Below are 27,705 nucleotides of genomic sequence, written 5' to 3' on the forward strand. Positions count from 1 at the left end.
CAGGCTCCAGCCCCCCTGCAACCCTGAATTGAAAAAGTGGTTAAGAAAATGTATGGAGAGGGTGGCACTGACAAAAAGACAGGAGGCCGAGGCGGAGGTGACAGAGTTTAAGATGTTAAAATCTGTTTAAATCAGTGGGGCAGCTCAGGTTGAGCATTTTGGACACAAATTTGGAGAGGCGAGGGTGAGACGATTTGGACATGTGGACACGAGGAATGATAGTGGATACACTGGACAAAGGATGTTGAATATGGAGCTGCCAGGTGGTAGGAAAAGAGGAAGACCACAAAGAAGATTACAGACTATAAATTTTGTATCTGTTATTTCGTTGATGGGAGGAGGTGATGCATGCTGGGTAATGTCAGAGGATGGCTGCCTTTATTTTTCAATAGTAGCTATAAAATGTGCTGCCATGTCTTTGACGGTTGGCATATTTGTGAATTCCTAACACTTTCATTCATTCCACTTCAATTTGAACATATTTCATCTTCAGAAAATTAGGCGTGTCTTGGCTGTGTTTGAGAACTTACAAACCAGTACACAGTATTTTTTTCACTAGTTATTCAGCTCTATTTTGGTCGCCTCTCTAAAATGGTTAATGTCAATCCGTCACTTAAGTTAAGAGGACTTTGTACAGCCACTGGATTTGATTGAGAGAAGTAAAAACTTACTTTGAGAAAAATCCTCAAATACGCACCTCACAAATTGTCATATGTCTTTGTCATAATTCTTATTCGGTGTATACAGAAATCATGGCTCTCTAAGTGTATATATATATATATATATATATATATATATATATATATATATATATATATATATATATATATATATATATATATATATATATATATATATATATCTTACCCCATAGTATGGGGTACCCCATACCCCTCTCCACCAATCAAGTCACGGACAGCTTAGTATTACCCAATCACAAAGTTTGTTGTTGGGTGTAGGCGGAGACTAAGAATTACAAACTGTTTTGGATACCTTCCGCTTCACTGCATTTCCATTGGGTAATCTTTGTTACAGTGGAAGTGATAAATACCTATTTTCTACTTTTATAGCGTTAGGATACTAAACATTAACAGCTCAATGAAAAGTTAAATGCTGTGTCGCTCGTTTGGTGATAAGGTTGAGTAGCTAGCCACCTGTTGATCCATCGAGCATCTTTGTTTACATTTAGCGAGCGTTGCTGTGCCGCTGTGATCTCAGATATTTAAAGCATAACCAGATGCTGATGAAGTTAAAGGTCTTCTGGACCTTTTCATCTGTGCACATAAGCTGTAAACATTGCTTCAGCGCCGGAAAGCAAGACACGCACCCGTCATTAGTCTGATGTTTGGGCTCGAGGAGAGATTAACCGAAGAGGTAATCTGACTGACCGAGCTCAGCCTGCACAGAAGCTGAGGTGAGTACTGACACAAACCCAGCCTGTACCAGGTGTTTATCGCTACAGAAACCATTATTCCTGCTGAAAGTAGGTAGTAGTATGATTCTGTATTTGAGCCATCAACCCCCGACCCTCGGTGCGCTCCTCAGTTCTCTACACTCAGTGAGATGGCCGTGGTGATGAATAGGTTCAGCAGAATCCCGGCTGCCTGATGTTGCAAGACCTTCAGACATCTGATGTTCCTCTGCTCTGGACAGGAAAAGCCCCTCAGTGAGACAGCTGAGAGGCGGGCTGTTGCTGGTAGTGTCAATCCAGCCTCCTCTAGGTCGAAGGTGAGGGGCAAAAGATATATTTTTGAGTGAAACAATTAGAGGCACACATTACCTGTCACGCTGTATTGTGTTATCCTGTGTTATATACTGTATGAACTTATGCATGAATCTACTGGCTGTTCCCTCGGTCATAAATAGATAGATAAGCTACATTTGCAGGCCAGTTTTGTTTGCATAACTGGTAACTGAAAAAAGTAGTAGATTTAAAGATGTAAATTTTATGAGGCATTACGCTCTGGGTTGTGGTTTATATTTTCTGTACATGTAAAACTGGTAGTAAGGCAATAGAGTTAGTGTCATATCACAGTTATAGGGCAAAGAAATAAACCCTTGTTATCAACACCTGGGTTCTATCCTCCTTTTTAGCCCGTCTCATCCAAAACCCGCTCTGTAGAGATGGAGTCTGTTTCAAGGAAGAAGGTCGGCTGTGTACGTCAGGAAAACGCCCGTCTGACTCTGCAGGATGAGCAGCTCATTGGTGACTTGGATGCAATACAGTATGAAATAGCTACCTCCAAGTCTCAGGTATGACACTACATGTGTGATTTTTATTTATTTATTTTGAGTAAAGCTGTTTAAATCTTAAAAGACCGACTTTGTGTGTTGCAGATGAATATAGTGTGGAATAGTTTGGTTGAATTGTCAATAAAAATATGACATGTCTCTCATAATAACTAAGAAAAAGTGCACATCTGTTGTCTGTGTTCTTTTGCAGAGCTACCTCAGAGGCACTAGGGCTGGAGTTAACAACAGTGTGGCAATCATGAGTGAACAGATTCGTCAGCTTGAAGCAGAGCTGGAGGCTCAGGCCAAAGAACTAAAGTAATCTCACTGTCTATACTTCTGTAGACGTTGCTAATATCCTAACTGTAATGTGGCAGCTGCATGTCTGTTTATATACACCGTATGGTGATTTAGTGTTGAGTTCAGTGAGTCATTCATTTAACCTTAATTCCAAAAAAAGTTAGGGTGCTGTGTAAAATGTAAATAAAAATAGAAGGCAATCATTTGCAAAGCTCATAAACCCATATTTTATTCAGAATAGAAAATAAAAATAATAAGCTGAGACAGTTTATGATTTTGTAAAAAATATTAGCTCATCTCGAATGTGATGGCAGCAACACATCTCAACAAATGATTCTGTCATGGAAATCACTGCATGGGCTCAGGAACACTTCCAGAAATCACTGAACACAGTTCACTGTGCCATCCACAAATGCAGGTTAAAGCTCATCATGCAAAGAAGAAGCCATACGTGAACATGATCGAGAAACACCACCATCTACTCTGGGCCAAAGCTCATTTAAAATGGACCAAAGCAAAGAGGAAATTTGTTCTGTGGTCAGATGAACAGAAATTAAAATTCTTTTTGGAAAACATGGACACAGTGGCCTGTTGACTAAGGAGGAGTGGGAACATCCAGCTTGTTATCAGCACTCAATAGCCTGCATCTCTGATGGTATGGGGGTGCACTGGTGCCCATGGAATTGGCAGCTTGAGCATCTGGAAAGGCACCATCAATGCTGAAAGGTATATACAGGTTTTAGAGCAGCATATGTTCCAATCCGGATGACATCTTTTTCAGGGAAGGCCTTGCCGTTCAGCAGAACGATGCTAAACCACATATTGCATTTATTACAGCAGCATGGCTTCATAGTAGAAGAGTCTGAACTGGCCTGCCTGCAGTCCAGACTTTTCACCAACTGAAAACATTTGGAGCATCATGAAATGAAAAATACAATAAAGACCCAGGACTGCTGAGCAGCTAGAATCCTCAACCAGATCAGAATGGGACAACATTCCTCTCCCAAAAGTCCAGCAGCTGCTGTCCTCAGTTCCCAGATGTTTATGGACTGTTGTTAAAAGAAGAGGGGATGCTCTACAGTGGTAAACACGGCCCGGTCCCAACTTATTTGAGACGTGTTGCTGCCATTAAATTATAGAAAACAAAGTAGTAAATCAGAAATTAAATGTTTTTATTTGTGGTTATGTTCAAAGCCACAGCTATCCTTCAGACAGAGACAGAGAACAGAAAAGAAAGGCAAAGATATTTAAGCTGTTATCTGGTCACTATGTTTTTGTAAAGTCTGACATTTAAAATTAGCTGTTTAATCTTCGTGAGTGTTCTCCACAGTGGAAATGCAGATAAGCAACAGCCGGAATGAAGCTTTCACTTCCCTAAAAAAGTTCCCAAGAGAACAAGTTCACTCTGGGTGGAATTGTGGCTCTTGGTTCTAGCCTTTAAAGATTTACAGATTATTTTAGCTTTTTTTGTGTGTTTTTCAAACTGCCGTTAACCTCAGCGTTAACAGTGTAATCTGTATTGTCTGTGTTTCCTAGGGCAGTAGAGCTGAGGGCCGAGTGTTGCGAGGAAGCCGCAGCTCACAGTGACATTGTGGTGGCGACTCTTACTGAAGAGCTGAACACGCTCAGAGAGGAGCTGGAAAACAAGGCAGCCTTAGGAAAACGGTGCGCTTACATCTGGGCTCAGCTCTGCGCATGATTTCTATCAATACAGTTTATAACATGAGTGAAAATATAAGAAAGTAATCTAGTACAGTGCTTTCTGTCACATTTTATTATGTTTAATTGAATTATTTAATATATTTTACTAATGCATGTGCAACACCATGCCTTGCAGGGCGGAGCAACAGAGGAATCAAGCACTTGAAAATGCAGAGAAACTCAAAGAAGCTTTCAAAGATTATAAGGCTACAATTTCTATAAAGCTCAAAAAGGTGCATTTATTCAAATATTGATTTATTTAATGAATAAACTCATTTTTACTTGCACGTTAATGTCAGAAATGCATTTTGATTTGTGGGTTTAAGGTGATGGAGAGTGAAAGCAAGCTAAAAGAGAGTCTCGTTGAGAGTGGCAGAGAAAAAGAGGAGCTGGAGATGAAGTGCACTGTGTTGGAGAGAGAGAAGGCAGAGCACAGCCAGACAATTAGGTACTCACAAGAGATGGATTGTTTTAATTTGACTGCATCTTTATGTAGTTTTTGAACACTTGTAGATTTTCAATAATCGTTTAATCAGCAGTGTTTCGTCTTGTCTGTCTCCCAGTAAGCTGAAGGAGGAGGTGAAGCAGTTTAACGCTGCGGCTTCTAACCTCCAAGCCCAAATCGAAGAGGCTGGACGCAAAGCCTCGCATCTGGAGCGGCAGCTTGTGGAGCGAGGTGCAGAGTGCAGGGATGTGGCCTCTCTGCGCAGGGAGCTGGAAAACCTGCGAGCTCTGACTCACAGCCAGGAGCAGAGAGTGGCCCAGAGCCAAAAAGAGGCTCAGCAGAGCCAGACAGAGCTGGCCAGCCTGGAGGCCGTGCTGGCACTGCTGCATCTACCAGAGGTGGAGCGGCGTCTATGTCATTTGTGTTCCCATGTGGTTTTGTTAAATTGCCCACAGCATTTGAATCAAAGTTGTGGTACATTATTTGTTTCCTCAAAACAGGCCGGACTCTTGACAACTCAGTCAGAGCTCTCAGGTCATCAGCTGTAGATTTTTTTAAATGTTCCTAGAGTCAGATGCAAGTGTGCTGAGGGTGCCTTCAGTTACTGTGGTCCTATTAAATGTGCTATGTAAATAAAATTGCCATTTATCACTGATTTTGCACAAGCAATGACATGATTGCTGTTGTCATATCCTTTTTTTTTTTTTTCTTTTCCAACTTAAGGGTGCCATGGGACAAATCTGTGCCAGTCCTTGCATGTTACCCCCAGTGAACTATACAGGAGCTGCACACCTGATGAAGCTCAAGCCAGGTAGGCTCCAAACCCACTTGGATATATCATTACATTGGTGTATGTGTCTGTGCCTAGTAACAGAAATACAAATGCAGCTTACATTTCTATCCATTCTGTCTTTTTATGGATCTATTTTGGGGAGTGAACAGGATGAGTATATCAAAGGGACAGCTCAGGTTGAGACTACAGTGGCCCTGAGAGGTCAAATGCACAACAACTAAAGAAAACACCAGCAGCTGCTCCTTCGCATATTTTAGTTTCTGTTTTGCGCAGCTGTTCTGTCACATTATTGTGTCCCCAGAAACACCTTCTGTTGTGTTTTGTGATATTTTTTCTTTTTTTCTACTTCCATTGTGTTTTATTCAACTTCCATTATGTTTTGTGTGCTTTTGCAGTGTTTTTTTTATTTGTTGATGTTTTCTTAAGTTGTAGTGCGTTTGACTTCTCAGGGCCACCGTATGAGAGGGTGAGGGAGGCAAGGGTGAGATGGTTTGGACATGTGCAGAGGAGGGACAGAGGATACATTAGACAAAGGATGTTGAAAGTGGAGCTGTCAGGCAGGAGATGAAAAAAAGATGAAAAACCACAGAGAAGATTCATGGATGTAGTGAAGGAGGACACGCAGAGGGTTGGTGTTCCAAAAGAGGATGCTAGAGGATAGGGTGAGATCGAGGCTGATGTTCCACTGTGGTAACCCTTAATGGGACCAGTTGAAAGAAGAAGGAAAAACAGATCCATTCCAGTCCTCTCTGTCAATCCTGGCAGGTGAAGGCTACCAGCAGCTGCTGCGAGTGCTGCAGTCGAAGGAAGCTGAGTGGCTGAAACAGAGCAGCCTGATCGAGTCTCTTCAGGAGCGTCTGAGCAGAGCCCAGGAGGAAATCTCCTCCCTGCAGAGCTCCATGGCCCAAAGAGCCTCCCACTACCAGAGCCTCCACACAGAGCTGCTAGACAAAGTCAACCAAGCCACAGACATGGAGAAAGAGGCAACATATTTTTCTTCTCACACGCCACCAGCTTTAACGTGTTTTTCAAATTTATTTTAGTTCTGAGTATAAGCTCAACAGTATAGCACATATTCTTTCTACTCATTTACTTTTATTTTTAGGATGAAACAACTCAAGCCAAATTTATCCTTTACATACAACTATGTAGTGTTTGATATTTTTAATTAGTTCACTAGATCTGTGCCATGTACAGTGAGTTTTATAACTCATTAAGGTATCATTTCAAGTTTAGGAACTCATGATTGTTACTTACAAATTAGCTGTCTCTGTTACACCTCAGTTAAAGAAAAAAAAGGCACGAGCTGCTGCGCTGGAAAAGCAGTTACAGGAGAAGACTTCGGCCTACAGTCTGGCTGCACTGAAGAACACTGAGCTGGAGAATCAGCTACAGGTGCACAGTTATGATTGCTTTTTCCACTGTTAAAAAATTAAATGAAAGTTAAAAATTGGTTCTTTTTTTAATTGAAGGAGAAGAGCAGCAGTTTGCAGCATTACCAGTCACTGATGACCAAAAAGCAACGAGAATATCAGCAGTCTCTGGAAAAGTGTAAACAGTCTCATTCTCATCAATTCACGGAGCAGCAACAAAGAATACAAATGGTGATCTACTGTTTCGGCTTCCTCAGCTTCTATCCTTTACCTCTGCAGCATTAATTTACTCAGACACTAATGATTTATCTACATGATGCTAACTGTGCTGCAGCCAAAGGCTAATGAAGAGGAAAGATGGAGAGAATCTGTGCTCTGAGTTAGTAGAATAAACACCAGCTGTGACCATGTTTTTAAATCTCTGCTGGTACCTGTATTAATAGTGTGCTCTGTCTCCTGCAGTTGCAGTTGTCTCTGGAAGAGGCTCACTCTCGGCTGGTGGAGATGGAGCAGGAGTTGAGTTCACTCCAGAGGGAGCGAGACGGGGCTCAGAAAGCAGCTCTCTTGCTGCAGAGCTCTCTAGACCAGCTCACACAGGTCAGAACACTCGTAGTATAAGACCACAAGTGCGTTTTCTATTTCAATTCCTGCATAAAACCCACACCTGATAAGAAGGCACAATAACCATTTAATACACATGCATCACAGTACGTATGCCGTTTATGAATGCAAAACCTACATTTATATTATTTTTAGGAGAAGCAGGTGGAAGTCAGGCAGAACGAAGAGTTGCTCCAGAGTTTCAAAGAGCAGGCAGCTGATTCTGCAGCCAAGGTTTGTACAAATAAAACAAATGACAGTTTTGATGTATATGTGCATAAACATCTAGAACAAGTCATGAATCACACCACAGCAACAACTACAGTTACCAATATGTTTATACACCAGGTGTGTGAGCTACAGTCATCTCTGTCAGCATGCAGAAAAGAGATGAACTCATACTTGCAGCAGATAGAGGAGATGAAGAAGAACTATGAGACCGAGCTGCAGAAGAAGAAGGATAAGGTATAGTGTTGCATACAGTGAACAATCTGCAAGAAAATTCATGCATGCTTTTATGTTCTTCTTCCAAAAACACACCTCATATTTTCCGCTTCTTCTTCCTTTTCAGGTGTCCTCTCTGCAGGAGAAGCTCCACAGCACCACTCTGGTTTGTCAGCACTCCAGCGAGGAGAACCTGCAGCTGCAGCTTTCCCTCCAGCAGCAGCAGACCATGCTGACTGAGAGCAGTGCTCGCGTTTCCGAGCTAGAGGAGAGCCAGAGCCAGCTGCACAGACAGGTGAGTTAGACGGAGCAAAAACCTTCTCACTTACCAGGTAAACTTGGAAATGTGCGTTTGTCATACTTGTTTTATTGTGTTCGATACTTTGTATTTGAAATGTTCAGTAATTTGAAGTGTTCAGTTGAAACCTTCACATCGTTTCTATTTCAACAGTTTTTTTCTCATTTAGCACCGCAATGACAAGTTGATTAATCATTGAGTGGATCGACTAAAATATTCTACAAATGGCAATCATAGCTCAGTTGCAGTTTCCCCCTTTTTCTGATTTCTAATCATAGTAAACCACATATCTTTAGATTCTTGCTTTTGTTTTGGTTTTTTCTTCCATTTCCCAGGACTCTCAAAAAACAGTGTGCAGTCACAAATGTGTGTGTACGAGCGTTTCATGCACAAATCTGTTCGTACTTTGGGAATACATTTAGAAGTGACCATGACCGTGAGTACAGACAAATGACAGTCTGGCTGATTTAGGAATATTATACACATCTTTAAAATGAACACTACCACTACTACTACTAATAAAAAAACAGGAATAAGAAGCTGAGATATGCCACATTACACAAGAACTGGGCTGAAAATTAGTAGTAACAGGTCTGATTAATCCAAATTTGGATTTGATACAGCAGTGAGTGTCTACAGCCATTTGTAAAACAGGATGGAGGCTCTGTCATGGTTTGGAGCTGCCTTTCAGCTACTGGTGTTGGAGATCTTGTCAAAACTAATAGAATTAGGAATTCAGAAAAGTACCATCAGATTTTTATTTATGCAGTACCATCTCGAAAGTGTCTGATTGGGAACTCTTTACTTTTTCAACATGACAATGATCCCAAACACACTGCCAATGCAGTAAAGCATACCTGGATAGAAAAACACACAAACACTATCAGTCATGGGCTGGCCTCCCCAGAGCCTGGACCTCAACATTACTGAAGCAGTGTGGGATCATCTTGACAGAGAACAGAACAAACAGCAGCCAACATCTAAAGAAGAGCTTTGAATGTCCTTTAAGAAGCCTGGAGAACTATTCCTGAAGACTGCTGAAAGAAATGAGAAGAAAGCTGCCTCAGAGAGTTCAGACTGTGCTGAAGAATAAAGGTGGAACATTTTAGCTGCTTCTATTACTGGGATCATAACAAACACAGAAACAGCAGTGTGGAGAATCTGTAGATGAACATCTGGTCTGAGTAACAGATGAAAAAAAAAAATCAGTTTCTTAAAGGTAGAGGACAGCTTTTAGTGTCTTTTTAAATATTATATTTTGTTCTTCTTATATCTCCTGATTTGTAATGTCTGTGCAAATTGTAACTGTTTACTTTCTATTTTTATACATGGGAAATAAAAATAATTCAAATTAAAGTGGATGCTGTCATTGGTACTGTCTCTGTGTAGGTGTCCAGTCTGGAGCAGCAGCTGGAACGAGCCCGGGCATCTCTGCAGGAAGAATTAAGGAAGAGACAGGAAGATGCTCAGGTGAAGGAGAAGAACCTGCAGGAGATAAACCAGCAGAATGAACAACTCTCCGAGTCTGTGAGGTGAGCAGTTTTTAAGTTATTCACTGTTCTGGCTGTTTAATGCAGTTTGTATGGAGCTTTGTTTAGTGATTCATTTCTTGCAGAAAGTGTCCTGTTGTTCTTGAATGCATCAAATACAATCAAAGGCCTCTGTTTCTAACTAAGGATCTTACTTGTTCAGTGCCGGGAGATGCACTCATAAAGATCCAATCTGATATACCTCCAGTTATTAAATTTTGAAGGGCTGCTGTAGCTAGTTTCATTGCAGTTTTCATTTTAAAAGCACCAAGAGAAAAATCATGTTAAGAGTTTAAACGCGCCATCAAAAGAAACATTTGCTAAGCCAGATAAGGTTCTAAAAATTCTGGTGGGTCCCTCCCTTCTCTGTGTCTGCAGTGGATCTGTACTCTCATAGAGGTAAAGACATGGACATGTCTCCAGCTGTGCTGAATTAAATGTTTTAAACAGTGCATGGGTACCTAATTTCCTGCACAAAAAGAAGCATATGCTGTTTATTTTATGCTATTTTCTCTGTACATTGCAGCCGCCTCACATCAGAGGTGAAACAGTGCAGAGAGGAGCTGGTGTCCAAAGAGTCAGAGCTGGAGCATCTGAGAAAGGATGTTGTCATTAAGGCTTCTCAGATCAGTTGTATGGAGGAGAGTCTGCAGCACATGAAGAGCCAACTCATCAGCAAGAATGAAATGGGTAAGATATGTTTTTTTCTTGATAGTTTTGTAGAATTTAGTCACTTACACTATATTGCGAAGTATTTACTCATCCATCCAAATCACTGAATTTGGGTGATCCAATCACTTTGATGACCACAGATGTATATAACCAGTTTGTAACAGTTTGGGGATGGCCCCTTCCTATTCCAACATGACTGCGCACCAGTGCACAAAGCAAGGTCCATAAAGACATGGATGACGGAGTTTGGTGTGGAAGAACTTGACTGGCCTGATAGAACACCTTTGGGATGAGTTAGAGTGGAGACTGCGAGCGAGGCCTTCTCATCCATGCACTTCTGGAAGAATGGTCAAAAAAACTTCTCTGTCTTTTTCTTATCCCTTTCCTCTCATCCTTCTCCCCCTCCCAGCTATTGATCTGGAGGAGCAGGTTCATAGGTGTGAGGCAGATCGGCTTAACTGTGTCCAGCAACTCCAGATCTTAGAAGGGCAGCTGCAGACAGAGCAGGAAAAGTTGGCTGACACTCTGAAGCAACTACAGGAGCTCAAGGATGTTTTACAGAGAACTCAAAAGGTTTCAGATGAGCGGCAAGCCTCAGTGGAAAAACTGACTCTCCAACTGAGGTGAGAACGTGCCATCATGTGCTCATGTGTGAGATTCTTTGCTGCCTTTAGCTCTTCTGTGTTTGAAACAATAATATTGTACATTTCTGTCACAAACGAACCTCCAGAAACACACAGTCATGAATCCTTTTGTCTCAAACTTTGCACTGACTGTATGATTATTTGTCATTGCCATAATATCAGATGAAATGAACCACTTTTGTGTATCCAGGGAAAAATCCTTTGGTTTTCCAGATTTAATAATGAATTTCTGCTGTAAGTATTTATATGTGTGACTTTACAGTGAGACCCAAAGAGAGTTGGAGGACCGAACTCACGAGGTCTTAGACATGGACAACGCCCTGAGGGAAAGACAGGGGGAGCTCCAACAGAGAGCAAAGCTGGTACAGCACAGACACACGCAATTTCACACATTTCATTTAATCCATACCATATTTTGCTGCCATGGCTCATCATTTTCCTTTCTCCGGACATCATGTTATCTTCAGCTTGGCCAACTGGATGTGGCCATCAAAGAGCACAAGCAGGAGCTGGAGAGGAAGGTGGAGTCTCTGCAGCAGAGCTTGGAAGCCAGAGAGAGAGAGCTGAGAGATACACAGAGGGAGCTGAGAGACAGAAACACGAAGGTCAGAGCTCACTGAGAGGAGTGAGAGTGTGAGAAAGTGTGTCACTGGGTTTGCCTTAAGGGATATTTTTCAGCTGGACTAAGGTTAAAGTTTCTGGCAAAGCAACATCAGAAGAATGGGGGGAGCGAATGGATGGACTGGCAGTGTTATCTGTTATAAGCTGCACAACCAACACATGTCACAGAGAAAGTAAAAACTAAATGTTTCCATCCAATTTTGCATTATTCATAGGAAATCTTTTTTGTGTCACATATTTCGTGGACTTGTTTGCAGCGAGATAAAACTGTAGGCTACAATATGGATATGGAGCAGCTTTAATATGAGCTGTGAAATGCTGATCAAACACAGTCGGCTACATGAATGTTTGCTCACCTTATGTTTGCTTTTGTTTTGTGTTCACTTCATAAAACTAATATGCTACCTGAGGCTAGTGTCTGGTTAAACAGAGGCAGTTGCTCGGAAGAGACGTACAGATCTGGTTTGAGTTGTTTATAGAATTTTTAAAAATTAACTCGCACCCGAATCAGATGTCACTGTGGGAAATAGTATGATTTAGATGATTTAGATGGTACCCTTAACTTATTAGTTTGTTGCACAACCTTTCGAGGCAACCACTGCAATCAAGTGAATTCTGTAACTCTCAGTGAGACTTCTGCACCTGCCGACAGGTATTTTGACCCACTCCTTGTGAGCAAACTGCTCCAGCTGTCTGAGGTTTGGAGGGTGCCTTCTACAGACTGCATGTTTCAGCTCCTTCCACAGATGTTCAATAGGATTTAGATCAGGACTCACAGAAGGCCACTTCAAAATAGTCCAATATTTTGTTCTTAGCCCTTCCTGGGTGTTTTTAGCAGTGTGTTTTGGGCCATTACCATGTTGGAGGACCTAGGACCTGTGACTGAGACAAAGCTTTCTGACAGTGGGCAGCACATTTCCATCCAGAGTGCTTAGATAATCTTGAGATTTCATTGTACCTGCACAGATTGAAGACACCCTGTGCCAGTTGCAGCAAAGCAACCCAGAACATAACTGAGCCTCCTCCATGTTTCACAGCGGTGTTCTTTTCTTTGTATGCTTCATTTTTGCGTCTGTGAAAACAGAGCCGATGTGATTCGCCAAAAGCTCCAGTTTTGTCTCATCTGTCCAAAGGACATTCTCCCAGAGGCTTTGTGGTTTGTCAATGTGAATTTTGGAAAAAAATCCAGTCTCATTTTTTTATGATTCACTTTCAGCACTGGTGTCCTCCTTGGTTGCCTTCCATTAAGACCACTTTGGCTCAAACACTAACAGATGGTGCGATCTGACATTGATGTACCTTGACCTTGGAGTTCACCTCTAGTCTCTTTGGAAGTTGGATGTTTGGAAGTCTGGGCTCCTTGGTTACCATTCTTATTATCCATCTCTTCAATTTGTCATCAATTTTCCTCTTGCAGCCATGTCCACAGAGGTTGGCTACAGTCCTGTGGATCTTAAACTTCTGAATAATATGTGCGACTGTAGTCACAGGTGCATCAAGCTGCTTGGAGATGGTCTCGTAGCTTTTAACATGTTTAATAATATATCATCGTCTTAATAAATAATTGTCTTCCTCATCTCCTGAGACAGCTCTGTCATTAACTTTCTGTGGTCCATGTTCACCATGATACCAAACAGCACAGTGATGACTTTTCACCCTGACTGATTACAAGTTAGATGACACCTGTGATGCTAATTATGGGGCACACCTTAGTTTAACACATCCCTATGGTTAACTTATTTTCAATTTTTTCTAGGGGTACCATTATTTTTGTCCAAGCCAGTTTGTTTTTTTTAAAATAATTCTGTTGAACCACAATTCAAAAGCAATGTCTCATTTTCATGAGTTCGTTTTCTGTAATTTTTTATTTATTAACTTAAAGTTTCAAGTTAAGTTTCAGTAACCATTGTAGGTTACTGAAACAGGCCTTAGTTTTGTCAAGATAAAAGAAACTGTAGAATGTTCAGCACCATTTACTAAAAGATTTCAGGGAGTGTATGTATATATTTGAGCCTGTATATATACCCTTTTGACACTGTGTGGATTAGAGAAAATCCAAAATAAATTCAAAGTTGTGCACCCAATTCTTGTTTTTTAAAAATCATTAAAGATTGTTACAATCATTGCATCAGAACAGAAGAGCAGTTCAAAGAAATCATTAAAAGCCCCAAATTACCACAAATTACATTCACGCCCATGATGACTGGATGTAAACTTTTCATCTTTTCATTAATATGTGTGTGTGATTGTGTTGTTAGGAGTCCCGGGAGCTCAGCCAGCAGCTGTTTGCATGTCAGCAAAAACTTCAAAAAGTTCTTAAAGAACTTGAAGAAACTCAGTGTCACCGTGAGGCCTTGACCAGAGAGCTGGATGCTGCCAAGCTGCAGACCAAAGAGACGGTAAAGCCAAAGCACTGTTCAGTAACCATTTCTTCATCATTTTTTAGCTATGCCTGGTTGTCCTTTAGAAGGTCACAGTGGGTGGGGGTGTGCCCACAGGGCAGGTTCCCAGTCAGTCACAGAGCAGTCTTGAAGCTTATTGATGAACCAGTATCTTCACTGCTATTAACAGGATGCATCATTGACTTTTATCAAACAATTCATGACATTTCAGGTTTTTCCTGGCTCAGAGTCAGCTTTTGGGGAGTGATGCATGATTGGTTTGCATTAAATTACGGCCTCTTGCATTAACTTCTGGTAAATAATGTTTTACCATATTAAACAGAATGTTCTTTCTGAACATTTATAAATAATGCTGAATTTCATGAGTGCATAAATGAAAGCCCATGGTATTTTTATTTACAAACAGACTGATTTTATTATTTTTTTTTTTTTAAATCACAGTCCTGGTGATTTTTCTTTGGAAACCCAAAACCTCTTTGTTGGGAACCCAATCCGTTATATGTTATTGCTGTCAGTAATGTGTGTGTGTGTGTGTGTGTGTGTGTGTGTGTGTGTGTGTGTGTGTGTGTGTGTGTGTGTGTGTGTGTGTGTGTGTGTGTGTGTCCTTGCAGGAGGCCCAGCTGTGTAGTGTGAAGGAGGAGCTGACTCTGAAGGAGGTGCGCTGGCAGCAGTCAGAGGCCAGGCTGCAGAGCATGGTTACCACTTTAGAGCAGGAGCTGGAGCTGGAGAAGGAGCAGCACAGCAAGGAGGTACAGTAGTCTCAAGACTGGTGTCAGCTTCTTTCTGAAATGCATTTAAAGTGTTATAATAGAAACAACTAGATGGAAACTGAAATTTTCAGTCTGACAGTTCTGGTTAGAAGAAACTGCAAACTATGGACTGTTTTAGAAACTGTGCAGTTAAGTAGAGTTTATATTAGATCTGATATTTTAATTTGATTCTGTAACGCTGGACTCAGGGCCTGCATCACTGCCACTGGTGGCAGATTTTCTTTGAAGTGAATGTTTGCACCAATAATGTCATGTAATACAAAACTAGGCCTCTTTTCTACAGTTTCTGATATCTGCTGTTTGTGTTTGCCACACTGCTTCTGCTTCTGACTGGCTCTGACCCTAACCATTTAACCAATCACCTAATCGTAAGCCACAAACACTAGCCAATCAGTGGGAGAGTAGAGGCAGGACTTAATGGACTGTGTAACAAAGGAAGGTGATTGCTTTAAAGACTAAAAGTCTATTATTATAGTAAGATTTTTCTAGTTGACATATTTTAATCATTAGTTAACAAATTTTTTAAAGTTGTGTTTAATGGAAATGAAACACAACATCTTGTGTTTCAACTCCATGAAATGTACTTAATTTAATTCATATATGACACAAAAGGGCAATCTATTATTTTGGCTTCTAATCCTGTGGTATTTGGATTTTATCTGCTGAACCTTTCCCCTTTGAGATTCAAGAAGGTCATTTTAGACAATCCCTTGTGTTGTTATCCTGATGAAGCCACACCACTTGGTCAGCAGAATTTCAGTCAGTCAGTCAGTCCATGTGTTAAAGTTTCTGTGGTTTATCAGCTTATGCAGTCATCACTGTTGTTCCTGTTTTGTCTGTTTTGTTTTCCTCATTTTTATTAATATTTGACTTTTACACACGTCAGTGACGCCGTACAATTTCCCTATTTTTTGTATGTTGAGTTTCCCACAGTACTTCATCTCTGTGATACACAGCTGAGAACATGTTCGTTTCCCTTTTTTTTTTTCGATGGTGCTGTTGTCCTTCTGCCACTTTGAGTTTACATGGACACATCAATAGTATAAAATACTTCATACCTCGGTTTCAGCTTAACTGGTTTATTTTAACTGTTCTGACATTGTGGTGGGGGAAAAAAATGTCCTCTGTGCCTGTTTCCCCTCTGTCACCAGCTGGAGTCTCTTCAGGAGACTCGAGGCCAGCTCCTCAAAGTCTCAGAGCAGATCTCCTCCACCATGCGCTCCTCCCAGGAGCAGCTTTCTGCTAAACTTCAGCAGACCCAGGCTCAGCTTGAGGAAGCAACGGCCCACACTGAACAGACCAAAGCCCAGCTGGACCAAACTAAGGCGGAGCTGGATCATGCCCGGAACCGAGCCACTCGCCTCCAGTCACAGTTAGACACGAGCCAGGCCCAGCTCCTTCAGAGCAAAACTCAGCTGGAGCAGAGCAGGATTCTGTACGAGCAAACCAGAGCCCAGAACAGTCATCTCCATGCACAGCTGGAGCAGCTGACTGCCCAGTTAAATCATACCAGAGTCCAGGCTGTACAGCTCCAGAATCAGCTCCATGCCTCTGAGAAGTCTGTGGAGACCTCCAGCGATTCCCTCCTCCTCAAGGTAGAGTATTTTTGTGTCAGCATAATGAAAGTTATATGGTGGAAGTTCTTCATTTTATTTTTTTAAAGTTTATGTTCCCCTCTTCTGATAGGAGTCTGAGGTGACTCGTCTCCAGGCCAGGATCTCCAGTTTGGGACGAGCTGCAGACCGACAAAATCTGTATAATCACACACCGTCTCTCTCTGCTCTGCACAAAGTCACAGACTCTCCAGAGTGCTCCCTCGCTGCTCATTCCCCTGAATCCTCCCCCAAAAAGCTTCACATGACTGTCAGCTCTCCTCATGCTCACTCCACACATATACGCTCCCCAACACATGCACAAACCTATTTATCACCGTCTGTTCACTCATACCTTAAACCAACCTCAGCCCTTCACCTGTCTGAGAGCCACCAAATATGTGACTGGCTGCAGAGCAGCAGTATTGATTCCTCTTTGGACCTCTCTCAGAGCCTAAAGGTCACACTGAAAGAGGCTTTGAGTAAGCAACCGTGGGAATCCTTGTCTCACTCAGTTTCCTCTTTACCAGACACAGTGGACCACAGTTGGCAGGGACTCAGTGCCACAGATGCCACAGCAATCTCTGATATCTCCTTTAACCCGCTCACATACATGGTTGACAAAGAAAGTGACAGAAACCCAGGGGTGGAGGCTACCTTGATGGAGAAGGATGAAGGTGAGCTGCTCACTGATTCGAGGAGAGAGTCTGTGAGCACTCTGGTGGGTCAGGAAGAGGAGGTTGATATGAGTTCACTGACAGGCATGCTGAAGTTTGTTAATCAGACTTTGGCCATGCAGGAAGATCCCACTTTATGGAAATCCACCAAGCTACCACAGACCTGACACAGCCTCACATCACAGGTAAAAACACTCATCCAGAAACCTGTATACTTGAATTATCTGTGGTGTGTCAGAGATAATAACGTGTTCATTCAGGACCACATCACACTTACTAAAATAGATCATCAGAGCTTTTTATTTAGACATACAGCATACAGTACCGTGTATGTTTCTTTTTTGTTTTTAGTGGGACCTCGATGCATTTGAGCACATTAAATATAATCCTGTGCATTTTCATTAAGCCCGTCCTCCAGGTTTGTGTCTGTTAAAAGATTAACTCTAGTAAAGACGACTGCTGCTTTAGCTACTGTGACAGTTTAATGTAAATGTAGCATTCATGTTTCATGTCTTCTTACAACCAATATTTATGTATGTTTTTTAATAAGCTAATTTCATTAAAACGTTTTTATATAAACACTTAACTGTGATTCTCAGTTGTTCTTCTGAGTGCCGTGAAGTTTTGCTTTCACTTGTTTGTGTATTCCCATGTAGTTGATGACTGTGGGGTCGTGTTACCAGAGCAACTGGTTGTTTTATGTCCAGAAGAGGATTTTTTTGGCTCAGAGCACACTGAATTCAATACAGACCCAAGCTGGTTAACTTGGATTTTCCACTTCTGTGGTTATGTAACAGAAACATGAGCAGTGCCCAGCCTTCAGTGAGTTTTGAGATTAGTTTTCCCCATTGAATTACTCTTTTCTCATGTTACCAAATGTTTACAGATGTGAGAATGTAACTCTGTTTTGTTTGAAATCTTTTTTTTTTTTTAAACCCTCCATTCTCTATGAGTAACACTTTCCTAAGGCTAACTGTAGATTCTGAGCAAGTTTGTGTGTGTACACAATACAACAAAGTTGGGACACTGTGTAAAATATAAATAAGAACAGAATGCAATGATTTGCACATCTCATAAACCCATATTTCATTCACAATAGAACAATATGATTAGAATAGAACAGAGGCATTTTGCTGTTTCATGAAATATATTAGCTCATTTTGAATTGGATGACAGCGACACATCTAAAACAAAAAGTTGGGATGGGTCAGCAAAAGGATGGAAAAGTAAGTGGTAGGAACCAAGATTCAGATCAGGCAGGCCGTTCCTCCTGTTCATGCCCCGCAACATCTCACTGTTGTTGCCCGTGTGAGTGTTGATGTCTCCCAGTAGGACATTGGAGTCCCTGGGTGCTTGACCCAAAATAGGAATTAAGAGGGTAAGGAGCAGCCAGGTGCTGCTAATCAAATGCACTTGATTCATTGATCGTCATCAAGTGTATGGACCTCTATAATTTGGCAGTTTTCTGGTCTGGAGCATTCAGGTATGTGTTAACACAATGCAAAAGAGGAAAGACAACACCAGTGATCTTTCTGAAATGACTGTTGCTGCTCATCAGTCTGGGAAGGGTTACAAGAAGAGTTCAAAACTATTTGAAGTCCATCATTCTACAGTGAGAGATTATTCACAAGTGGAAAACATTCAAGATAGCTGCCAATCCGCTCAGGAGTGGACGTCCCAGCAAATTCACTCCAAGGTCAGACTGCTTCAGTATGTCTTCTTCCAGGTTGAGTCCAGACCTCAACCTGACTGAAATGCTGTGGCAGGACTTTAAGAGACCTGAGCATAAATGAATGCTGAATAGACAGACTGATAGAGTCATACGAAAAATCATTACTTCTAGTTATTGCCGCAAAAGGTGGCTATACAAGCTATTGAATCATGGGGTGTACTTAGTTTTTCACATTTCAGCATCTTGGCTTAATTCTTGTTAAACAAATAATAACATAAATTGTTGTTCATTTGAGGTTGCATCTAAATAATTTTGGAAGGTACAGACCAGGGGATTTTTTTTAAATGGTTCCCTGATATATAAAACCTTAAAGCTGGAAGGGTGTGCTTTCTGTTTCACTGTACTTGCTGAAAGAGGAGTACTGCAGCAGTGACGTGCAGTCAGGGGAGGCAGGTGAGGCACGGCCTCACCTGTCATCGTGGAAATATAAAATTAAAAAATAAATTAAATGGTTATATTCATTCAGTGATTTGTATTTTAAAGTTCTTTTCCATTTAACTACACCATTTTTAGATTAGTTTTTTCAAAATCGCTGAATTTTTGCATTTAAATTTGCAAATACTAAGAGACGAACGGTGAGGCACCAGCCCGGCGAGCCGCACCACGGATTGCGCAATCCGTGGTGCGGCTCAGTATAGTCATTGCCAATGACTACTAACTGTGCTGGCATGCTATGCAGTGAGACCGGATTACTTTCCCTTTGCATGTGGGTATTAAAATGTTCTAACACTTTTACTATATGAACTAAATTTCCATATTTTAGCTGGTGTATATAATGCACAGTTTTTTTTTTTTGTTTTTTTCATTAACAACTGTATGTGTGTGTAATGCATTCTTGTGTTGAGCGATCATGAAACTGCTGCGAAGAGACACTAGGTGAGGCACGCAGTTCTCGTGCCTCATGGTAGGGGGCGCTGGTGATCCCAGGGACTCTACGACTCCTCAGCGGCAAGCTACCATAAACAGGTAGCATGGCCAGTTAGTTTTTCCTGTTGCTTGGCCTTATGTTCAACATGGAAGATTACATAACTCAACTGAAAGAATTTTCTAAACTGGACTTTCAATCGAAGCAGAAGATAATAATTAAAGGAAGACCAACACCGGAGCTAAAAGGTTTGCTTCAGACTATGTTAATGTTAAACAAAACAACTGTTGCCAATCAAATGGTGAATAAGCTATATGTTTGTAAATCTGATGTGATGACGTCAGTGCCTCACCAGTCACGACCCTCACCGCACGTCACTGTACTGTAGGTAGAGGCTGGGTGTGACTTGTGCAAGCATACCTTCAAATGTCAATAGTAATTTGATGTGTGCAAATGATGAGCTGCCTGGTGGGTTCTGTGCACCATGAGAACCAAGAGAAAAGCTGTTTTACATGATGTGTTTATCCTGCAGCTAATGAGACAGCATTCCGCTAGCATGAATATTTTGCATACCCTAATTTAGAGGCACATGTAGTGTGCAGTCTCTGCAGGGGCTGGCTGCTTTTCCAAGCAGGGGGATGTTGCACAAACACCTCCTACCAGTTGTCACATATGTGACCATATGTCTGACGAATAAAACTTGCAACAGGACAATGATCCCAAGCATGGCAGCAAATTCAATGTTTCAGCCTGAACCTAATGGAAATGCTGTGGCAGGATCTGAAAAAAGAACCGTGCAGAAACGAATGTCCCGGAAACCTCAATGAACTGAAGCGACGCTGTAAAGAAGAGTGGACCAAAGTTCCTCCACGACAATGTGAGAGACTGATTAAGAAACACCAAAAAACATGATTACTTCAAGGTATTGAGTCATGGAGTGCACTTAGTTTTTTATACACTGCTTCTGCATTTTGGTTTAATTTTTATTAAATAAATAATGACACTGTAATATGTCATGTTTAGTAGTTCATGGTTAAAGTTGTATATAAATCATTTTTAAGACCGTTATTGTTACATAAAACCTTGAAATTGACAGAAGGTGTCCTGTTGTTTTATCATGACTGAAAGTCACTGCGCCCAGTCAAGAAATAGCTCCTCCCTTCAGATCACATGACATCTTTTCTTTGTATAAATTAGTGCTGGACTGGTACCTTAATCTAGTTAACATGCAACATATTTATGTCAAACACAGCATTACTCAGAGACAAGGAAAGCAAAAATAATAGTCATATATTTCAGTCCATTCCAGACGAGTTTGCTTGCTTGTTGTGGGTCATAAAAAAAAGTGTTTGCTTTGTGGCAGGTGGGCTGTCTGGTTTGATGACACAGAATGGTTTCCAGCGTACATGTGAGGCGTCGATGGGGGCTGTGCATGTTTGCATTTCTTCACCACTAACCTCTCTGTTTATCAGAGGCTTTTCTCTTCGTGAGTGTTTTGTGTGCATTACAAGATTGTGTGCGTGCATGCAACTGTCTCAGTAAACTGGCCTGTTTGTCCTGCATTCTCGTGTAACAGCAGGGCTGGGAGAGCTTGAGTAAAAGTGGTTGGATAATTTGAAGGTTAGACCTTCTCCTTTGGATCAGCTGCGTGTATTTGAGGAGCTTCTCTCTTTCTGTTCTCGTTTCTTTTGCTGAGTGTTTGTTAAGATATCTGTGAGTCTGGAGGATGTTAGAGGATGTGGTTCAGACAGTGGTGTATCGCGTGCCATTAAGCTGAGCTCTAGTTCCTTTGTGGAACTTTCTAAAGCAGTTAGTAGAGTGATGCCTCTTGTTCCTATCAAACATATTGCATTTAATTAAAAAAAAAAAATCATTTTTGCATGAAGACAGCTGTTGAGATTTCAGATGGATGACAACTGCTTAAACCACTTTCCTGCTGACGTGGCCTTCTTAGCCTGTTATATAATAGATGATATTCCTCCCCTCCACTCTCCCATTCAAATGTGTCAGCTGTGATGCTGCGCTGCTAGTAGATACTTTTACGAGAACAACAAATAGATAAACTTTGCTTTATTCAGAATAGATAGGTAGATAATTTTTTTGTGAGTGTTTAGCTTAAAGCAGACTCTTTACAACCAAATGAGAAGACTATTAACAGACAGCTGGAGAGCAAGCAAATATGACAGATGTGAAAATAGGTGTGTGTGTGTTTGGAAACTAAATGTGATTTATATTAAAAATTAAATTATAAATAAAGGCATAAAACAGGTACCAGAGAGAGCATAAAGAATAAGGATAAGTCATAGACACACCCAGTGTCTATGACTTATGTCACAGCAACAAACACTCCCACTAAATAACTGACAGCTCTGTTTCTAAGAATCAAAGCTGTTGATGTACAAAACCTGTTATGACAGATTTCCAAAAAGGCAGCCATCAAATAATGACAGCAGGTTTCCCACAGGACTGCACTGACTTACCTCCACTGTGCTCCATTAGTGTCGGCTGCCCTACGCTTACAGCAGTAACATTTTCAACATTTTACCACCTGACTTCATGAATAATACATTCAAATAACATGGCTCATGTGTTTATTTACTTTACTGCAACACAAAACAACAACTCTACCTTTGCCTTCATAACCCAGACTATTTTTTGACTGTTGTTCCCAGTTGAAATTTTGTTGTTGTTGTTATTTGTAAAGATTTAACAAATCATATGTATTGGGTTAATCATTTGGTGTTAGCAGGCACTGGGAGGGAAATTGCTGCTGCCTCCAGCAGTTGAATTCATCAGAAAATGATGTATGTGAAGCAGTTTCTTCATAGTAGCTGATTGTTTGTACATTGTAATATTTGTACTGATTTTTTTTTTTTTTTTTAAAGGATGTGAGTAGATATTTTAAGCTCTAAAGAGCCATTGTTGTGGAAGGCTTGACAAGTGGGGGGCAAAGAAGAAGTTGCAGCCCTAAAAAAAAATCCAGACAAGACACAGGACCTGAGAGATGCATCACAACAGAGAACAGAACAAAAATGCAGCCAACATCCAAAGAAGAGCTTTGAATGTCCTTCATGAAGCCTGGAGAACTATTCCTGAAGACTACTGAAAGAAATGAGAAGAAAGCTGCCTGAGAGAGTTCAGGCCGTGTTAAAGAACAAAGGTGGATACTGTATTTCCATGAATGTATGCACACATTTTAATAAACTACTGCAACTGGTTCCCATTGTCCTTGCAAAATATAAAGAAATGAGGAGTGGCTCGAGTGACTTTCACACAACACTGTACCTGACTGTGACAGTTAATTCAGAAGGACAAAGTGTTTCAGATGAAAGAGTTTGAATGTAAAACTGCACACAGAGTTTGCACAGTCATAGGAGAATCTTTGCAAAGCTGAAGAACTGTATGCCCAGGTTAACCACAACGAGTGTCATAAACACAAGCTGTCTGCTTGGCACACGAGCATAACCACACATGGAAAGATACTGGTTAACACTGGTTCTAATCAGTAAGAACACATTGAACAATGCACTGCAGGCTACAATAAAGTAATAATTCTATTATTAAAAAGAAACAAGATCCTTGTTTGCTCATTGTTGCATCAGGATGTTGGCTCTGTGGGTTGTTCTGCTTTTATGAGGTATTTCAGTGATGTAGAGCTGGATGCTAACAAGATTCATAAGATAACAAGGTTTGAGTTCTTGTTTCTACTAAACTGAACCGATAGGCACCCACCCAATTTCACCCACATTTTCTAATGATCTGTTTTAGTTTGAATTCATTGCTTTAGGCCTGGCTGCTTGCATGTGTTTGTATTGAACTCAGTCTGATGGCCAACGCAGGTTACCTGCACCCATGACTCTGAAAGCTTCCTTAAAGTGACAAAGTGCATTTCTGTCCCAGTCACCAAGGAGCAACACAGCCCTTATCTGTCTGTCGGGGGGGAGCGGCTGATCCCTCACATATATCTGAAGCACTGTCTGCTCAAACCGCTTCTCAGCTGCTTTCTCATAGACTTCACTTATAAATGTGTTTTGTCACCAGTGGGGGAGCGTCATGTGACTCTGCATGGTGGAAAAACAACTATTAGTGGTTGATGCTGTTTAAGGGTCATTGCTATCTTCTTTGTCAGCACTCCACAATCACCAGGCTGTAGTTTACTGGCTTTTCTGTCATTAAGCTAAACTTTTACACTGAAGGAGTGGGAGTGGAGAGGGTTTCCTAGTTACATATTTACAACAACTTGAATTTTATACATTTGGCTCTGGGCCGGCAGCACACCGGTGACTCCTCAGTTCCTGTTCAGCATTACGCTATGTCAGGAGCAACTCCAGGGGGTTTTTTTTTCCTTTAATGTGGTGGCACAAGGAAAACTAAGGAGCAGTGAGGAGGGAGGTGGGGTGTATTGGAAATTCTAAATAAATACAGTGTGGAAACTGGTTTTGAAAAACATTAGGCATGGTTTTCTGGCTCTTGTGCGGTCTCTGAGGCTGTTTACACATGAACTCTGCACAATGCCGCTACAGTCAGAACTTCTGTGGACACAGACTATGTTTCCACAGTCTGTGTCCAAAGATGTCCAAAGAGTATCAGGATAAACTGTCATGATCCTGGGTATTTGGAGCGTTTTGGTTCTTGTGTTTTTAGTCGCCCCCAGTGTTTCCCTCTGTCATGTCACCGGAGCGGATTTTAAAGCAAACAATCAAGATGTGATTGGAGTGCAGATTTTCAGCACTCATGGGATTTAACAGCAATTTTCCATGAACTGTTTAGGAATTGCAGCCTCTTTAACACACAGCTCCCTGTGGTCATGGTCTCTGGGTCGTTGACCCACAGTTCTGAGTCAGTGTGGGTTTTGAGTTCTGTGATTTTGGTTTTGAAATGATTTTGTTCTGGTTCTGTTTCTTGCCTTTTGATTATAATATTTTCTAGTGCTTCTGAGTTTGTCTTATTTTATGATGGTTCCTTTTCTGGTCCAGCCTCTCTCAGTCTCTTCTGTGTCTCCTGTGTGTATTCAGTCTTGTCCCCGTGTTTGTTTACCTTCCTGCCCTTGTGTCAAGTTCAGATGTGTGAGTCTGTGTCTCACTGATAGTCACTTCCTGCCTTATTTTGATAGTGTCTCATATCATGTGTTCTGTATTCAGTTTTGCTTCCCTGGTCTTGTTTTCCCCAATTAGTTTCACCTGTGTTTCCTGTCGTTTTCCATCTCTATAATTACCTCGTGTGTATAAATGATCTTCATTTTTCTTTGCTCTTTGTTGCGCTGTCATCAATGGCTTCCTGTCTGCCGTGCACTCGCCTGTCTGTGTGTATTTCTGATTGAGTGAGATTCCCAGTTTGCCGGCTCCCGTACAGTTCTGTTGGCTTTCTGTAGATCCTGTGATTATAGCAATAAAGCTGAAGGTTCAAGTTAAAGTCCTGTCTCGAGTCCTGGGTCGGGGTCCTGACCCAGCCTGCCACAGCATAACATAACACCTATTTTCAGAGACTCAAAATGAATTGGACAAATTTGAATAATTTAAAATATAATGAATATTTTTAGTACTTAGATGAAAATTCTTTGCAGTCACTGACTGCTTGAAGTCTAGAAGCCGTGGACATCACCAAATGTTGTTTCCTCTGCCACCTTCAGCTGCTGCTTGTTTGTGGGTCTCTGCCTTCTGTTTCGTATTTAATAACTGAAAAGCATGCTCTATTTCTCTACCCATCATTCTGCCACAAGTTCATCCTGGTTTCACCTGTCCAAAGATTGTTTTCCAGAACCAGGAAGTCTCTCTTAGATGTTTTCTGGCAAAGTCTGATCTAACCTGTTCTTATTTGCACCTTGTTGTAAACCTTCTGCATTCACATTTAAAAGGCATTTCTTGATTGTAAACTATCAGCTCAAATAAACAGCTCACTCTGCCTCAGTGTCTCTCCATTTGGGTCCTCAGCTCTGTATACCTCAGCATTATATGACAGAAATTTGAGCCTATGAAAATTGGGGACTGTGTATAAAAATAGCTGTAATTCCTAAATAGTTAATGCACAATTTTGGTTCAACCAATTAAAGATGAAAGTCTACATTTTGATCACATCTTGATTGTTTGAGACAAAATTGAGAAAAAAAAAAGGTGTCCAATCAAATTATGGAGCTAACTGTATAATCGCATCTATTGAGTCCCATGATCTGTTGTTTCCCTGTTTTTGCTGCTGAGTTTTTTCCCTATGTAACTCTTGCTCCTCCTTTCTGTTTTCAGATTACAGGTGTGTGTTCACTTTTGCATATTGAAGCTTTTACATCATCATGAAGTAAAGCCTTACTTTTTTGGTATTTTTTTCTGCCTCTATGTCTTGCATTTGGGTCTTCACTCCAACCATTCCTGACATGATGAAGTGAATAAAATCCACCTACTAGCATGCTATCATTTATTGGACTAATGTGCAAACAGAAAAAGTCCATAAATTATGGTTTTACAGCAGATTACTGTGTTTTTATTGGCTGAATGCACTGACTTAACTGACTGGTTGTTTCAGTCTGCCTGTGTTTACTAAGCTTGGGTTACTGCAGCTAGTTCCAGCTGCAAAGGGATGGCCTCCAACTGTTTGCAAGTACCTCTGCACACATGAATAATAATGTAATAATGTATTAAATCTGACAAATTCACCTGAGTCACCATTGGTTGGGTCTGAAGACTGACACAAATCTGAAGCTAGAACTAAAAAAAAAGATTAGCAACTGCTATCACAATACACCCCAGTGTTGCCAGTTCTGGTGCACCAGCTCTGACTTAGTTAGTGTTTATGAGTTTGACAGTGTTGTAAGACTCCAGTGCATCTTGCTGAAGTGGGGTACTCTTTTCATATGTTGAACCAGTGGGTATCTTTTCCCCTCAGGTAAAAATGAATGTGTATCTCTGAAAGCATAGAACTATTCTTTAGATCGAATGCTATTTTTTTGTGCATGTAGTCTTTACAGGCACTAGACTGTAACAGACAAATAAGCCTTCGATGATGGGGGTCTAATCCATTTTGAGTTGGTTGCATTGTCACTGAGGATGTGCATCAGCCAGCTGTCAGTGTGTGGCACAATGAGTCACTGGCAGCCTTTCAGCTGACATGTCATGTCCTGCTTAATGATAAGACCTCCAGTCTGGCACCAGTGAGCCCCCCCCCCCCCCCCCCCCCCCAGCCTGCAGATAAACACAAGTTCAGAGTGGTGAAGCAGATTTCTCAGTTATAGACAAATTCATCTACAAAGCGAATGATCCCACAGGAAGGAAAGCCACAAATTTAGTGGCACAGAAGTTCCCTCTTTTCACAACTTATTGTTATAGACATCCACAAACATTTAGAGACACATCAGCTGAGGAACACAGATACACCACTAACTGTGCACACAATTTTAGAAAGTTTTTCAATTGTTTTGCAAACCTGTCATATTGAAATGTCCAGCTGGAAATACCACCCCAACCCACTTCCGCCTCTTTTGTGAAACAAATCAACGGTTAAATCAGCTGTTGCCAGGCTGTTGTTTCCTGATGTAGTTTGCTGCACCATTAAACATTAGGGGGCTACCACAGGTTTGATACAGAGAGGAAGAGCTATTTTTCATCTGGTGACTGAGTTCTCAAGAAGTCCTCGTGACTTCACACTGCATTCTCAACTACTGAGTCATGTGTAAAAAAGAACAAACAAAAAAAAATCAGCATGATTTTGTGTCAAACGTCCTGTCTATACATGTGTTTACCAGATGCACTGTTATTCTTTGTGTGCATAACATTTATGGATAAACAGCCATACTGTTTGTCTCACAGCCATGTGAAAAAGAAAGTGCACCCACTTTCAGTTCTAAGCTTTTACACATCAGGACATAAGAAAAAACATCTCCTTCTCAGCAGGTCTTAACATTAAGTAAATATAACCTCAGATGAATAACAACATATTACATATTACACCGGGTTATTAGTTATTTAACCAAAATACAGAAGCAGTGTGTGAAAGACTAAGTACATTCTTACTGCTTTCATAGGAACTAA

General features: G+C 41.1%; 1 protein-coding gene across 1 annotated transcript; it reads left to right on the top strand.

Moving 5' to 3' along the window:
- The first annotated feature begins 966 nt into the window (after positions 1–966).
- Positions 967–17,634, top strand: ccdc18 (coiled-coil domain containing 18). Its single transcript, XM_030751023.1, has 25 exons — positions 967–1,414; positions 1,546–1,728; positions 2,095–2,253; positions 2,444–2,550; positions 4,069–4,197; positions 4,370–4,466; positions 4,560–4,681; positions 4,797–5,076; positions 5,402–5,489; positions 6,237–6,454; positions 6,756–6,866; positions 6,944–7,075; positions 7,307–7,441; positions 7,601–7,678; positions 7,793–7,909; positions 8,016–8,183; positions 9,576–9,718; positions 10,242–10,405; positions 10,797–11,010; positions 11,294–11,393; positions 11,499–11,636; positions 13,911–14,051; positions 14,666–14,803; positions 15,976–16,419; positions 16,511–17,634. The coding sequence occupies exons 2-25, from the start codon at positions 1,633–1,635 to the stop codon at positions 17,258–17,260; spliced, it is 4,269 nt and encodes a 1,422-aa protein (XP_030606883.1). The 5' UTR covers positions 967–1,414; positions 1,546–1,632; the 3' UTR covers positions 17,261–17,634.
- Positions 17,635–27,705: the final 10,071 nt, after the last annotated feature.

Source organism: Archocentrus centrarchus, chromosome 17 (genome assembly GCF_007364275.1).
Source record: "Archocentrus centrarchus isolate MPI-CPG fArcCen1 chromosome 17, fArcCen1, whole genome shotgun sequence".
In the NCBI taxonomy this organism is placed as follows: Eukaryota; Metazoa; Chordata; class Actinopteri; order Cichliformes; family Cichlidae; genus Archocentrus; species Archocentrus centrarchus.

Coding starts and splice junctions, on each gene's coding strand:
- ccdc18 (XM_030751023.1), top strand. CDS start 1,633: ATGTTCCTCTGCTCTGGACAGGAAAAGCCCCTCAGTGAGACAGCTGAG. Junction 2,551..4,068: donor GCTCAGGCCAAAGAACTAAA/GTAATCTCACTG, acceptor TGTGTTTCCTAG/GGCAGTAGAGCTGAGGGCCG. Junction 14,052..14,665: donor AGCTGCAGACCAAAGAGACG/GTAAAGCCAAAG, acceptor GTGTCCTTGCAG/GAGGCCCAGCTGTGTAGTGT.